The sequence below is a fragment of the Mugil cephalus genome, chromosome 12 (genome assembly GCF_022458985.1).
Source record: "Mugil cephalus isolate CIBA_MC_2020 chromosome 12, CIBA_Mcephalus_1.1, whole genome shotgun sequence".
In the NCBI taxonomy this organism is placed as follows: Eukaryota; Metazoa; Chordata; class Actinopteri; order Mugiliformes; family Mugilidae; genus Mugil; species Mugil cephalus.
In genome coordinates this window covers 13,107,606-13,123,237 of record NC_061781.1, presented here as the reverse complement: position 1 = coordinate 13,123,237, position 15,632 = coordinate 13,107,606, and the positions used below count along the sequence as shown (strand labels likewise).

The 15,632-nt window shown below is 41.8% G+C and overlaps 3 protein-coding genes across 3 annotated transcripts; 2 read left to right on the top strand and 1 right to left on the bottom strand.

Annotated features, from left to right (window-relative positions):
• The first annotated feature begins 7 nt into the window (after positions 1-7).
• LOC125017201 (cytohesin 1 interacting protein) lies at positions 8-3,836 on the top strand. The gene is made up of 8 exons (XM_047600063.1): positions 8-297; positions 647-696; positions 876-930; positions 1,049-1,151; positions 1,720-1,813; positions 1,931-1,997; positions 2,263-2,329; positions 2,548-3,836. Exons 1-8 carry the CDS (start codon positions 130-132, stop codon positions 3,021-3,023), a joined length of 1,080 nt encoding a protein of 359 aa, XP_047456019.1. The 5' UTR covers positions 8-129; the 3' UTR covers positions 3,024-3,836.
• Positions 3,837-6,358: 2,522 nt separating this feature from the next.
• Positions 6,359-7,655, top strand: LOC125017993 (ermin-like). Its single transcript, XM_047601590.1, has 2 exons — positions 6,359-7,117; positions 7,197-7,655. Exons 1-2 carry the CDS (start codon positions 6,556-6,558, stop codon positions 7,571-7,573), a joined length of 939 nt encoding a protein of 312 aa, XP_047457546.1. The 5' UTR covers positions 6,359-6,555; the 3' UTR covers positions 7,574-7,655.
• Positions 7,656-7,902: 247 nt separating this feature from the next.
• LOC125017992 (polypeptide N-acetylgalactosaminyltransferase 5) lies at positions 7,903-15,116 on the bottom strand. The gene is made up of 10 exons (XM_047601589.1): positions 13,619-15,116; positions 13,371-13,537; positions 12,565-12,684; positions 11,440-11,575; positions 10,674-10,793; positions 10,236-10,353; positions 9,821-10,150; positions 9,421-9,501; positions 8,930-9,082; positions 7,903-8,709 (listed from the first exon to the last, which is right to left on the bottom strand). The coding sequence occupies exons 1-10, from the start codon at positions 14,608-14,610 to the stop codon at positions 8,572-8,574; spliced, it is 2,355 nt and encodes a 784-aa protein (XP_047457545.1). The 5' UTR covers positions 14,611-15,116; the 3' UTR covers positions 7,903-8,571.
• Between the last annotated feature and the right edge of the window lie 516 nt (positions 15,117-15,632).

Below are 15,632 nucleotides of genomic sequence, written 5' to 3'. Positions count from 1 at the left end.
CAGGCGTCACATGGTGTGGATTTCCGCTCTGACACGTTTTACTCGAGGCTGCACAGCAGGGGCAGGGCCACACAATCACAGAAGAGCTGCTGCAGCAGGACATGATGGTGCTTTGAAGACCACTCTACCATGCAGTCCACCATGAATGTCAATGGACTTCAACGCCAGGGCAGTCAGGAGAATTACATTCTGGATAATACACTGAGGAAGAAAAGTTCTCTGTGGTACCGCCGCTCGCTGAGGGGGAGCAGTGATCGACAGCGGCAGAACACAGGCACCCTGCCCAGAGTTTGCAAGGTAAGACACTGACTCAAGTGACATATATAACTAGAACACTTCTGCACTTTAAGTTGTGTATTTTAAGTTGTGTATCGTAACTAAAATATCGTTGAACTTACAAATAAAAATCAACCTGATACCTCTTTATACAGAAATAGTTCACTGATTTACCACCAACTGTGTTACACAGCAGCACTGTGCATCTAACCAAAAGTCTATTAACAGTTATTACAGTTATTTTACACTACATGATTAATATTTTTTCTCACAGAAGAGAAAAAATTACTTCTGTTGTCTTCTGAGAGGTTTAAAAGTTAAATCTGTTATATTGCTTTTAAGAGGAATTCTGCATTTTCTCCTTTTGCAGCCCAAACAGACCCGCAGCAACAGCCTGGTTGATTACACCGACCCACAGAGGTACATAAGTCAGACTTGATGTGTGCGAACTTCTCACAGAGTTGTATGTAAAGCGTTTGCCTGACTGCATGCAAACGACCGTGTGTTTGAATTCTCTTTGTTGTTGTCTTTTTTTGCAATTAATTTATCTCAGCTTACCCACGATCACAGAATACTAATTAGCTGTCTAATTTACACAGGACCACAATTATACTGGAAAAGCAAGACAATGAGACATTCGGTTTTGAAATTCAGGTAAGACAGATTCTATTTACTAAACAGTGATTATTTCATAATGCATGTGCTGTATTTTTAAGTCAGCGCGACGTGCCGTTTTAGCAGGCTTTGTGACAAAAATGTCTTTTTGCTGCAGACATATGGCCTGCGGTTGAAACACAGCTCTGCAGTGGAGATGTGCACGTTTGTGTGCAAGGTGCAAGAGGACAGCGCAGCTGAGAACGCTGGCCTGACCACAGGTGAACCACCCACTGCCTCCACACCCTATAGACCTCACACATCTATATATATAAACAGAACTGTTATATTTTTGACTAGTGTGTATCACTTACCAGATATGTGAACTCTGCGTGTATACCCACCTACGTAGAAGGGTGGGGTGCAATTCAAGAAGTGCTTTACTGGATTATTTCCATTTCAGGCAAATTGATTATCCTACTTAACTATATAAAAAGGTCTTTAATTCTTTTGTGACTTGCAAACGAAAGAATTTGTCCTGAAACATTTCGAATTGAATTTTCTGAGCTCATGACTTTTTGGTGATCACTGAAGATCTTATAGCGTATGATGCACTGCTGCAGTGCAAAAAAAACAGTAAAATGCAACATGAACATTTATCAGGCAGTAAAATGAATCTACATGCACCATGTAAAGCATTGAGGCTGTTTTAGTGCACAATCAGATTTGCAAAAGATAATGAAAGTATATTTATACCTCTATCACCACTCACACACACAAACTGCAACGTGTAAAACCACCCTGTTTTCTTGTAACTGATTAGTTTCCTTTTTCTGACTTTTATCATAGGAGACATTATTGTCACCATCAATGGGGTCAGCATTGAGGGATCATCTCATCAGCGCATACTTGACCTCATTCGAGAATCAACCAACAGCCTAAAGTGAGTGATGGCAACTTCCTGCAGTCCTGTCACGCAACAATCCCATCAGGGGAAAAAAGAGCAAAGAATTGTAACAATGCTTTCTGTGCGTAACTGTGCGTTATCGTGTGATTCCAGGATGGAGACTGTGTGTGGGAATGTGGTGAAGCAGATAGAGCTGGAGAAGAGGATGAACCTGCTCAAGGTGTGTGTCTCTTCAGGCCCCTTTGATGTTTGTTGTTGACGTACTGCAGACGTATGGCTGCAGTAAGCAGCCCCCCAGAGGCTACAAACCACAAAGAACTACAAACCACACTGCAGTTAATTACAGCTTGGTCTGCAGCTACCCTACTGCACTAAACTTTACTTTAACGGGAGCATTGTGTACTGAAATGTTGTCTTTAACAGCTTGAAGGTAAAAGGCTTTTACTGGAAATATGAACGTTATTTTTTTTTTCTTGCCCATATAGCAATCACTACGCGAGAAACTGGTGGAGCTGCAAGCGCTGACATTACAGGAAAAGCGTCTAATGCGAGGTGAGAAGTCTGGCTCAGCTGTCAGACCGCAGAACTTCCTTTCTCACAGCCATTGTCATTTCTCTAAAGCTGAATTCTGATGCGTGCCGAAGTGCAAACTTCAACATAATTTAGATGGTATTCCCCTGAGAATGAATGTAAAGCTAGTGACGAACTTCCTGCAGCAGATTTCTGGTCAACTGAAACTTTTTCTAACAGGGACTTTGTTTTTTTTTCAGGTAATCTAAACGACACCAGTCTCCACCTCTCAGATGCCTCTTCAGCCAGTCTGACCTCCCCCATTGGCCGCTGTGGTCGAAGGTTTTCCAGTGACAGTAGCTACAGGAGTGTGATGACAGATGACAGTGACCAAGCTAGTGTGTTTGGGGACCTGAACTCACCCAGTCCCTGCAGCGCAGCCAGCACCACAGACGATGGCTGCTTCTTTTCCAGAGACTTTCCCTCAGACGACGGCTCCCGCAGGTTTTCATCCAACTCCAGCTATCCAAACCAAACCCTCCGCTCCAGCAGCTCCAGTCTGGCAGGCAGCAGCAGTTCCCTCTCTCCTTCCTGGGACGAAACAAGAATCTCGTCCTTGTTTGGGACTCTGCCCAGAAAAAGCAGAAGAGCCAGTGTGCGCAAACACATCTTCAAGTTGATTCCAGGACTCCAGAGATCAGTTGAAGAGGAGGAGACAGGAGCAAACAATCCATGATTTGCCACCCACATGCTGCTTTGTCTCACAGAGAAATGGACAATGTAATGCAAAGTTTCTCCACACTTTTAAGACTGGGTCAACCCTTCATGAGGACACAGAGAAGACGGTTTTTGTTTTGGCAGTCGTCAATGTCAAAGTTCAATTGTCTCTGAGCCATTCAGGGTGAGCCTGGCTCACTGCTTAGCCTGTACTGTACTTGTGGCACAAAAGCATTATGGAAACGTGTTGAATGAATGTACACATTTTATAAAGATTGTAATGTAAAAAACACGCAATTATGTATCCTTCTGACTTGAATATATGTTGTTTTATTCCTTTGTGATACTGTAGTTAGCATTAATCAGAGCAGTGTGAATTGCAGCAACAGTATTCATGTAGCAACCTGTGTTTCATAACGAGCCATTTGTAACCTGAACTATACACAAAAACCATTGATTTTACTATGAGACACTCCAAGCAGCACTTATATCACGTTCAGGTGCAAGGAACCAAAACTAAACCTCTAAACCATACAGGAGGCTTCTCAAGTAAAAACAGGATGTGGGTATGAGAGTACTACTTAGCAGTTTCCATCTACAAAATTATATTCAGATACACCTTACTTTCGATGCTCAGGGCCACTGAAACGGTTTCTCGTGCATTCTGTGTGTTCAGAGATTGTGTATTCTGCTTTAAGTTGCAAGAAAATGCAACTCTGTAAAAACTGTGTAAAGACTGTTTTTGATCTGTGCTTAATCCTTTGCAATCACATTAAGATTCAATGTAAGAAAAAGTTTAAAAAATAAATAAAATAAAAACTTTTACAGCCAATAGTGTTTTCTTTCAGATGAAACATTTGTAATAGAACTACAATTTCAACACAAAGGTGCAATTTTAGTGAGCTACACTGACGTTTTTCTGTTGACAGTGGTGTTAATAAAATAACCTGCTGAGGGTATTTACCCATAAAGAGACATAAATATTATTTTTGATGAAGCTTTCAATGTAGTAACCTGCTGTAACCTCACCTATTTCCTGTAAATATTCTCACTTGTACAGTTTCCTGCTCCACCTATACAACTATAGCTGGTTAACAGGAAATTTAGATCAATTACACTAACTTTTCTTGCACTTAGTGATTTATGTGCAGAAACATTTTAAGAATGCACCACTTCTTCAATGTGATGTTCTTCTTTCACACTTCTTAGAGGAATGCATTCAAACTCCCATTCATACAGCACAAGTAAAAGTGCCAATTGGCAAAATACACTTAAAAACTGCCTCTGCAGTAAAGTGTAACTGATATATTATTATATATTACACATTTAGCATTTTACTCCCGGATAGGATGCAGCTACTTTTAACTGATTTATGCTATTTATGTTGAATAGGTCAAACCAGTGTTTCCTAACATAGGGGTCAAGTTCCACCGAATGGTCACAAGATTGATTTGATGGATTTTTAGGATCACTAGTGGAAAATCTAAGAATTTCAGTGCCTCTGGAGTTACGTACATCTCCAGAAACAGACTGGAAGATGAGAGGATTAGAGAGCCAGAGAAGCCGAAATGAAATCCCAACAGTCAAGTCCAGTTGCGTCTTTGCATTAACAAGTGCCCCACCAGAGGGTGGTGCTGTGCAGACAAGTTTTTCTGCAGTGCACTCTTCATTTCGGTAGTGAGGCCTGAAGTTCGGGGGCCCAGAGCGCTTCTTGTTGGCTGATTTGAAGCAAGGGACGGCAACTGCACAGGCCTCGCTAGCTTGACGTTAAGTAACATACCGGCAGCTAATTCACGCTTGATTCATTCATTGCATGATAAATCGAGTTTACTACCTGGCTAGGGTGTGATTCAGGACTTCACCACCTAAGCAGAAGTTGTGCATCAAACGTTTGAGACCACATCAACCTGAGGATTTAATGTTTTCTCAAGAGGGACAAGACAAAACCAGGACATTCAACCAGGAGTGGTTTAAGCAGAAAACTTTTAATCTAAATGGAATTGATGATATTGTCCACATATTGTTTGAATTATAATGGAACTTGTGTAATGCATAATCAGTGATACATGTGTGGGTGTGTGTGGTGGGACATAACCTCATGGAGCAGTGTACCTGTCTGTGGAGTTGAAATGTATATTTGACTGTGGTATATTGTGTGTGGTGACTTTATATATTGATTGCTGTGTATTGGGTGTGCATCGTTCACACCATGAACCATATTGTGTTTTTATGGTTATAGTTTTGATCTTGGGTATTCAATATAGTGAGATCTTGAACACTGCCGCACTATTGATATGATAGCATGTCATCAGATTGGCATTGTTTGTGTGATGGCATTATTCAGCTGTAATTTTGTCATCAGGTGCAATTTTGTCTCACCTGTTTGTTGTCAGGTGCTGTGGTCCCCTCTCTCACTTGCTACTGTGGGTATTGATTATAGTATTTCTGGATTGCATTATAAGACGTTCCTACATGGCCCCACCAGAATTCCCTAGCCAAAATTGCCACTGGTTGAGTCAATTATTCAGTGATTGACTACAAAATAATCAATAAAAAACAAAGGTGGTCCAACTCAAGTCACTAACCAAGAAAAAAAAAAAAACTTTGCATGAATGGACTAAATTTATTGAGCTCAGTGGCAAACGCAAGCACCTCAGAGTCCAGAATTGCCTCCTGGCAGTGGTTACAACAAGAGAAGGCTTAAATGCTTTAACTGTTTAAAATACAGGTGGTAACAATAACTGTGAGTCCTAAGAAAACCACTCATAGGCACCTGTTGCTGTCTAGAAAGCAACAAGGCTAACGATTAGCAAGCTAACTTACTATAACAAATACAAAATTCTATTTCTCAAACTGTAAGTACCACAAGATAGCGCTATTCACATGGATATTTTCAAAAACCATTAGTTTTGAAGGCAGCACACACAAAATGTGCATAAATGATCTTGAGAAAAAACACTTTTCTATTCTTTTCTAAAATATTGAAGTAAAACGTCCAGCACTTGAGTGTACTTAAGTAAGCAGACTTTCCACTACTGTGTGGAGAAGGTGATTTTACATACTGTAAGATTTAAGACGGCTATATCAGTAATTCAATCGCCTTAAAACATTAAAGTCTTTATGGTCTTAAAACTCAAGGTATAACAAGGATTTGCACTAGCACACGTGCAAAACCATGCGCCGTTCCATCAGAAAACCTATAGAAGAATGTTAATCCAGACTCAGAGTGTCACAGAGGGAAGGTGGTCACCAAGCAGAGATTTAAAAATGGGGACAATCGCTCCACATTCAGAGTCACAATGAACCTTTGTTGGTGCTACAACAAAAGCCCCGTTCTTCAGTGTTTTAACACACACACACACTTACATGGTGCTAGCACTACAAAGCTTGACCTAGCACTGAAATGAAGGATGTAGTCTTTCTTAGCTCTCATAACAAACGGAGAACAGAAATATGATGTGACGATGTTTGATTTTAACTTTTGAATAAAAAAAAGAGCATCGGAAGTGTTACACCGTTTTCAGCAACATCAGAGAAAGAAAACTAGACAAATGGAGGCCAGCGCAATATCTCCAAATACCCCTAATTTCATTGTAGAAGATGCGTTGACGTCCCAGGTGCAAGAGATCATCGATGGGATCAATCTCGAGGCCTCTAAGGTCCCGGAGGAGCCTGAGGAACAAGATGTGTGGTCACTAGAAGAGGGAGACGACTCTGTGTTCTACAGCGACGAGGAACAGCCTCATCCGGAGGGAAAAGATAACACACCGTGGGAGTTTGGTTCCAGCAAGTGCAAAAAACTTTACTGCAGTGTGGCATCTGCTGAACCGCAGCAGGAGGAGGACAATCCTGGAGCAGAAGTCATTACTGACAAAGAAAATTCAGAGATGGAGAAGGAAACAACCCAGCAGGGAATCTGGACTGAAGAGGAATGCCAAATGCCGCAGGCAGCAAAAACTGAACAAATGTACGCGTCAGACCATGGAGAAGGAGGTGCAGAGTCTGATCTAACTCCTATAAACTCTGTGAGAGCTTGTGGTGAATTTCTGCAACCCAACTGCAGTATGGCAGACCTGCAAACACAACCTGAGCTAAACACACCATCAGAAAAAGGTAAGGTGAATTTAAGTTTCACAAAATTGTTCAAACTGTTCGTTGACAGAATCTGCAAAACATATCCTCCATTTTTCAGTGAAGAGACGAGTTGAGGGTGAGGAGGGGACGCTAGAGGCTCAGACGGCCTTTGATGCGTTTTATAAGGAGAGCTGCACAGGACTGAAGAGGGAAGATGTGCCAAAACAGCTTTCTAGCACTGACCTCCAGATATCGGGCGACAGGCCGCTTGAGGTGAACCGAGAAACCGAACACAACTTTCACATCCAGGCTGGCTTTCATCAAAACACCAGTCCAGGTTACTCCACCCTGCCTCTGATGAAAAGCACAGACGTCCAGAAATCCTTCAACCACCTCACCTCCTCCAAGTACAGCACAGTGTCCTACCGCAAGATCCGCAGAGGAAACACACGCCAGAAGGTAGAGGATTTTGAGCACATGATAATGAATCTGTAAGACTTTGGTTCCCGTCTTTAGGGACACCGCCAGAACACTTAATATGATGCACAGTTTACACATTTCATCTAAAATCTCTGAAGAAAACCAGAACAAAGCTTACAATATTTCTAAAGAAGAGTGTTGTAACTCACAAACCATCCAAGAGGCACTTTGTGTTTTTACTCACATGATTTTGGAATATGTTATTATTTAAGGCAGGTAATAAGTGAATAAACTCCTTACCTCTACTTGCTATAATAACTGTGTGTATTAGAGCTTCTGTATCTTAACTAGACAAGTGACAAATATACTTGTGAAAATGGCTTGAAGATAAAAAAAGAAATAAATACTGTTAATCGTATTCATTTTATTTACAGTCTTTCACTTCCTTAAGAAAATCTTTTTACAACTTGATTTAAAAGGTCTGGTAAAAAAAAAAAAAAAAAAAAATGAAATCACAGCACAGATTTATCGAGTGTTCTGAACCAACACTTCCCTCTAGTGACGAAAAATCATACAAAGGAACAGTCTTTTACAAGGAAACCTTAATGTCAAAAATGCAGCATTAAAAACCAACCCAGGTGACTTTGCAAAGCACACAACACCTCGAAAAAACAGATGTCTCACCAAATATCCTAAAATATTATGTATTTTTACACAAATTGTCCCAGTAGAGAAAATGTAGGAGGCACCATTTCATCTTTCTCATTGCATATGTTGTAGTAAAGATCTGGTCAGGGTCAGTTTTCTCCCATAGACATCTGAAGCCCAGTTCTTAAAAAAAAAAAAAAAAACTAAAAAAAAAAAAAACTTGCAGCATACAGGAACTGTTCTAATTTGAGAAAGGCCAGGTCCAAATACTGTTTCGCAATCCCACACAATTTACTTTATATCCCACAAATTACTGCCACCAAAATGCTTCATTCTTCCTCTGGACAGTCCATGCTGTAGTGTGAGGCCACTGAAGGCTTCTGTAGTGCACGTTTAACACATAAAACCCATTTCAGGTCTTATCGCTATGCGTGGTAGCGTGTAAACTGCCACTTTTGGAAGGTGTTGCTGGGTTCACACGGGTTGAGGCGAAGGCTGCCGCTCTGACGTTCCGCCTCCAGGCACATGTGCTGGGAAGCAAAATCTGCTATGAAGTGCTCAGCCTTCATAAAGGAAAAAAAGAAAAAAAAAGAAAAGAAGACAGGGGACATAATTAATGAGCAAAAGCTTCTACATATGACAGGAACATGTTGTTCTAGATGTGTAGGCAGACCAACCCAGCTGTTTGAATCACAGAATAAGAATTCTTGATATGAGGGAGTAGTAAAAGCAAGAAAAAAAAACAGTCAGACAAAGAAAATGACACGCCCACAGTCGACCTACCAGAGCGGAGCTGGAGGATTTGTAGAACCAGCGGAGTTTGGGCTCGGTGTTGTCACATAGCTGTAAAGTGAAGCCACTGCCCTTCCCTTGAGGAGCAACACACAGGTCCCGCTGCCGAATCTGTTTCATCCAGGTGAAGTTAAAGTGCTGACTCTGAAAACCAGAGAAGAAGGGGCATGTAATTATGGTGTTTGTCATGAACGCTGTAAAATTCTGGACGACGCATCGGTGGAGCCGATCTGAATCCAAGAAACACCACATTGAGAAAGACTTAAGCCCCATCTCGGACTCCTCCCTTGTTTGCCATGGCGTGGATCCCGTCTCAGACCTGACTGCATTTATCCCAGTGGTGACCACAAACATGCCTATTATCTACAGAGTTTTACTCAGAGAAACTAAAGATAAAAAATAAAAAAATCTCACTATTACACAGTATTCGCTAACATCTTGTCGTTTTGCAGAGAGAATCTGTCGAATAAAACAAACCATACCTGCTCGCTGAGATCGCACGTCTCAAAGGACAAAGAGTCTTTCTGCAGAGCGAGGCATTTCCTCAAGCCACGATTGAAGACCTACAATGAAACATCAAATGACAAAATAAACATTTGTTTAGTGACAAAGAGAATTGCAAGAAAATGGCCTTTGTCTCTGGTGAATCACGACATAATGCTGACACAGACTTTCATGAACAGCGATTCTTTGTTCAAACAACAGCACAATTAATGCTTCTGTTTGTGCAGAATGTGGGTTTCCAAAGGAGAAACAACAGCTTAATGGTACCAAAACATGACAAGCCACCATTTGAACCGATCATTCAGACTAAGAGAAATGTTTAGATGTTTAAATTTAAGAGCGTCATGTGCAGCCATGTGTTGTAAAGCATCCACATACCAGGCCTTCAGCTTTGACCAAAGAGACCTTCATGTCCGGATACACATTATCCAGGTACCATTTGAAGCTTTTGCATTTGAGCTTCTTCCTCAGCTCGATCTGCTCCGTCAAGTTGCCAATGTCAGTGGCCTTTTTATCCAGCAGGTGGAGGTAGCCGTGGCCATAGAAAAGGTCCTTGTACTCATCCAGCCAAACCTCCGCCACCCTCGCCAGGTTACGCTCCACCGTCTTCTGCCTGTCCTTGGGGAATTTGTAAGGATTCTGCCCTCGGAAAATGTGTCCCACCCGAGAGCAGGGGATGATCTCGATTTCTCCGCCGCACATCCAGATCTGCTCAAATGACAAAGTGCACTGAGCATTTGTAGCCGAGTGAAGGAGACTTTCTGAGAAACAGTCGTTAGGGTGAGTGATGAACCTTAAATGAAATCTCCATGTTCTCTCCGCCCCACACGTCCAGACCAGGGTCGTAGGCACCGAGCTCGAAGAAGTATTTTTTGTCTATGGAGAAGAGGCCCCCAGCCATAACAGGACATCTGCAAGGTTAAAAAAAAAAACAATAGAAATTAGTTTAGTTTTACCAAAGCTTCACATTCAAATAAATAAAACAGAGTTAACAACAGGTGGGACCATTGATGAGTATTTTTAGGTTTTGAACTGGCCTTTGTTGCCAAAAGCTCTTTGCTGTGTTTTACTGCGTTTTGACCACTAAAGAGGTAAAATGATACATCAGTGCTGAGTCCAGACAGACCTTAGTCTTACTGGGAGACTATTCCAAATATCTGAAAGTTAAAGCCTACGCACAAAAGTACTTATGAAAACATTATCATGGAAAAAAAGGCGACGAAGAAGACACCTGATTGGATCCGAGATGGTCATGTTGTTCTTCTTGATGTACTCATCTGGTACGGCACTCCAGCCGAACACCAAAGGCCATTTGAAAATACCTCTCTGGAAATTGTCGACCAGCATATAACTGAGGAAGACACAAAACACAAGTTTCAATAAAATCATATGTATAAGATGTTACATCCTATACAAGGGTGGTCTTGTAGGTCCAGTCTGTAGGATGTTACGGGAGCTATGGGTTGAAATTGCAATATTAATATGTTTTAATTTTTGTATAATTGTGTTTTATTAGCTTTGAATGAGCCCTTTATATTCACAATGCAAGTACTAATGAACAACTGGCTCTAGAGGTGACCTTTCACATTGTTAATTTTATCCTTTCCACAGTCTGCATACTACTGGTTCTGTGGTGTAGCTGTACCCCGGCCTTTGCACTTGGTGGCTGTGTCAGAAATATGTGGAACAACCTTAAATGCAGGCTATTCTTGTCCATGCTTGTGCTATTGCTGGTCCTTCCGCTTTCCACATGCCACGGTGTGTGTTTTTGTTTCGTTGTGCCTCTCAGGGTCAGCTCTGTTGCGGTCATCCTTGTTCCAGCTCAAGCTAACCGTTCAACCAATTAGTATTTCAGCAAACAACGAGGTACCTTATAAACCTTATAAATCAGCCTCATGCAGCCAAGGGTACGCAGTTGGTTGCAGTCTGAATTCTCACCACTAGATGCCACCAAATCGCACACACTGGAACCTACATAAGCGATGATATCGGGTCACCTCATATCCTTATCGCTGATGACTTCAATAACGGGACAGGGCACCTTCTTGCGGTCCAGATAAACCCTCTCTAAGAGCGGCTCCAGCCAGCCCACGTTACATTCGATGTGGGAGTCGAGGAAGGTAAGTACGTCACCTATAACAGAGCAGAGCAAACATCCTGTTGCAGTTAAACAAATACACATTTGTAATGCAACAGAGGCCTGATAGCCAGCATATTTGCATGTATACAACACCGCCAAAAATACACAAGCTAGCAGATACATGCTTATGACTGGACAGGTCACGACTAAATATTACATATGGTTCATGTTCTTGCTCACGTGTTTCAATGAGACGAGTAAATAAACCTACAGAATTTGTCATTTAACAAACAAGGAAAAATGTCCCGTAAGTGTAGCTGAAACAACCTACCAAGCAGTTTTGATTAGCATGATACAGACTTTCTGTACTTTTGACCTTTTGATTATATGCATTTATCTGTCCCAATGTACACATGTACAGTAGATAGGGAGAGAACAATGACACTATCTGCGTCATTTACATTTTCTTTGCCCAGGGTACATGTTTTATCTGTATAATAAATTGACAGGAGGACCAAATGAGTTTCTCTTTTTTCACTACATTATCATAAGGCCTTAAGTTGCTTTGAAATCTGTTTACATTAGTCATATCTTACAGCCTCATTTGTAAGTTTAAAAAAACAAAGAGTAAATAATTCACAAGGAAACAGCAAATAGATATAGTACAAGTACATTAAATTCATTTGTATTACTAGTTTAGTTTACATTTCAGCAGCTGACATTAGTTATAATAAGAGAATCACATTGGTAATAAATGAGTGTGGCACTCTAATCATATGAAGTGAGTTTCCACCTCAATGAAGCACAAGAGCACCAACAATCGTTCATCGTTGCACCTGTTTTTAACTTCTTTTGTTATGTGTTGTGTGTTTTAATATAGTGTCTGACTCTCTGCTGCCTCTTCCCCAACTGTTCTCAATTGACTCACCTGTTCAAACAAAGGGACAATCAAAAAGAAGGAGCACAGAGACGCGCTCACATTTATACATATAGCAATAAAAAAATAAATATATATATATAAAAAAAATCCTGCCATTCTTACCTTTCGCAACAGCAGCTCCGGCCAGTCTGGCCCTGATCAGGCCCTGACGCTCCTTCAGACGAATGATTCGCACTTTAGGGAACTGAGCCATGTACTCATCCAGCTGGCCCTTGAGATAATCTTAGGAGTAAAACAAAATAAATAAATACATGCAGGTAACCTTAAAACCTTTAAATTAACTCAAATATTGTGTCATTTAAAACTGACCTGACTGACTACTGTGCATTTTGTAAGAGGTCAGAAGCCACGGTTTCCAATCTTTCAGTCAAATGTTTGACTGAAAGATTGGAAACTTTATTAATTCTTCATCTTAAAAGTAACTAAATTGCTCAGATGAATGTAGAAGTATAAAGTAGAATAAACTTTAAATACTCAAAGTACATGTACACTTGAGGACGCTGTTATAACACCAGCCTGAGTTAACAATCAGTACGTTTACGTGCACGTGAAAAAAACTAATTACTGCCTTAATCAGACTGTAACAGGAGAACTTAAGTGCATGTGAACACGTTTAATAACTCACACCTGAGATTTGTCTCTGAGACCTGTTCTGTTCTTTTAACAGATTCTTCTTTTTGCACAATTATCTGCTTTTTTGCACCAACTACCTCACTGTCCACGTTTAATATCAATTACATTACATACTTTTTTTTTAAAATTCCCAGCCCACACTGTATATACTGAATGTCAGGGTGCTGTTATATTCTTCTATATTCTTCAGATTTGATATTGTCTTTTAATGTTACTTGTATATATTTCTTATCTAATCCTGCGCTACTGTGATAAGGTCTTATGCGTCATGTTACCTCTCGTGCTGAAATCATCCACCAGAATGATCTCTTTGAGGAGGTGCGGTGGAGACCTGTTGAGCACGCTGTGCACGGAGCGGAGCAGTGTTGACCACACTTCATCCACGAAACAGAAGATCACACTAGTGGAAGGCAGGTTGTCGTGGACCAGGTTCTGTGCACACCTGGGAAAACGCAACAAAAAGCACAAGTCAGTTTCGGGGAGCTGTGCACGTTGCATGCATGTTAGGAGGTGCAGAACTCACGTGTCGGGCCTTGTGTCAGGGATGGCCCGGTCCACTGGGATCTGGTCACTGAGGTAGACGTTAAAATGGCCTTCGTTCCATCTCCTCCTCACCTCCGCGTCTTTGTCACCGTTGACGATCACAGCCTGACCGAACTGGCCCAGGGCGTTCACGTCTCTGGGACTGTGGGTCATATCTAGAGAAAGCACTTTGTGCACACTCTGTTTTCTGAGCGCCGTGGAGTTCTCTCCTGCTTGGAGCCTGACCGCAGGCTTCGCGGTTTCCTCTCCTCCGTCCAGATCCTTCGTCCTGACCCGCTTCTCCTCCTCTTTGACCTCCTTCCTGTTCACATCCTTGTTGGCAGGTTGTCGGGGTGTTGTTTTAACAAGGTGTGCCTGCTTCGTTCCAGCCTTGGCGAGGTCATCCTTAACTTTCTCATTCCCCACCGAATCCCGGGCACGATCTGCTCTAATCTTATGAGTCGGTTTGATTTTCTGAACAGATGGAGGCACTTGGGTTCCATTGGCAATATTAAGATCCAGGTTTACTGCTTTTTTATGAGCGGGCGCACCCTGCTTTTGCGTGACACTATTATGTAAGGCACCTCCATCGTTGTGTTTAGAAGCTACAGATCTAAACCTGTCACTCGCGAGAATGTCATTCCCTTGTGGCTTTCTGTCCTCCAGCATCGGGGGTCGCTGCCTGCCCCCGCGCCTGTACACACTGGCGAGCTTTCCGGCCGGATTGAGCGCACCTCCCCCGGCGTGCGTAGCAGCCAGGTCCACCCTCTGCACCGGGTGTTTGAAGCCCAGGTTCACCAGCTGGGTCACCCTGGACTGCTGCTTGAGCATCTCCCTTTCCCGTATCACCCGCTCTTTGAGCAGCTGGCTGTTCGCGTCGTTCATGGACAGGCGCAGCGCAGCCATGTCAAACAGCAGCCAAATGACAGAGGCTACGAACACAAACGCGAGCACCCTCCCACTCCCCCTGAGGTATCTCCTAACTTTCATCATTGCCACGGTCTTAAATAAGGAGCCGAAGCGGATTTGTTAAAATAAAATAAAATAAATAAGTATGCGTCAAATGGACACGCCGAAATGGCCACTTTTGAGTGGAAGGCGAAGAAGTTGCATTAACTTTGGAGAAGTCAGCTGCCTGCGTGGCATGCTGCTAGTATCACGGTTGTCAGTCACAGACACGCCAGCGTCAGACATGGCGCAGCACAAAGGTAAATACCGTAGTAGATACCGTAAATACACGGTCACGTCCAGCCGCACGGAGACATTGCGTCCGTCTCTCCCGGGGAATTCAGCCAACTCTTCTCTTCGCTCAAACTCGGCTGAAGCGTGTTTCGGTTTCGTCGGAGGGGTCTGTCCACGACACGACTTTAACTCTCGATATGTGGAAGAGGAGGAGAAGGAGGAGGAGGAGAAGGAGAAGGAGGAGGCAGCGACTGAAACTGATTCAACACATTGGTTAGAAAGTATCGGCCTGCCCGGAGTTAAAGACTAAAAAAAAAAAAGTGTAAAGACTCAAATTTGTGACACACCAAAGCGCTCCAGGAAGTGCTGCTGCGCATTCAAAGTAAAACTTTCAGCAAAACATTTACTAAACACTGAGCCACACGAATTATACATAATCGACTACTCATGAAAGGTCTACAAACATTTATTTTTTTCCTTCTTTTTTTGTATGATGGAATTGTATATTGGGAACTAAAATGGAAACGTGAGTCAGTGTTGGTCGATACTTATTTTATATTGTTTTATTTTGTTGTTGTTTTTTAATAATTTGACTTTGTAAATTGATTCTTGGGATAAAGGGGCAGATTATACAAGATTAATCTTCTTTCTGCTCCCTTTCATTCAGATTTGTGAACGTTAGTGTTTATATTGAATTGTTTTGTTTTAATCAATGAATGAAATATAAAACTAAAAGTAAAATTTATGCCTTTTTTTTATTATTTACCAATTTGGTTACTAGTTAGTTTTATATTTCAAAGACATAAATTTTGCTGTAATAGATAGATAGATAG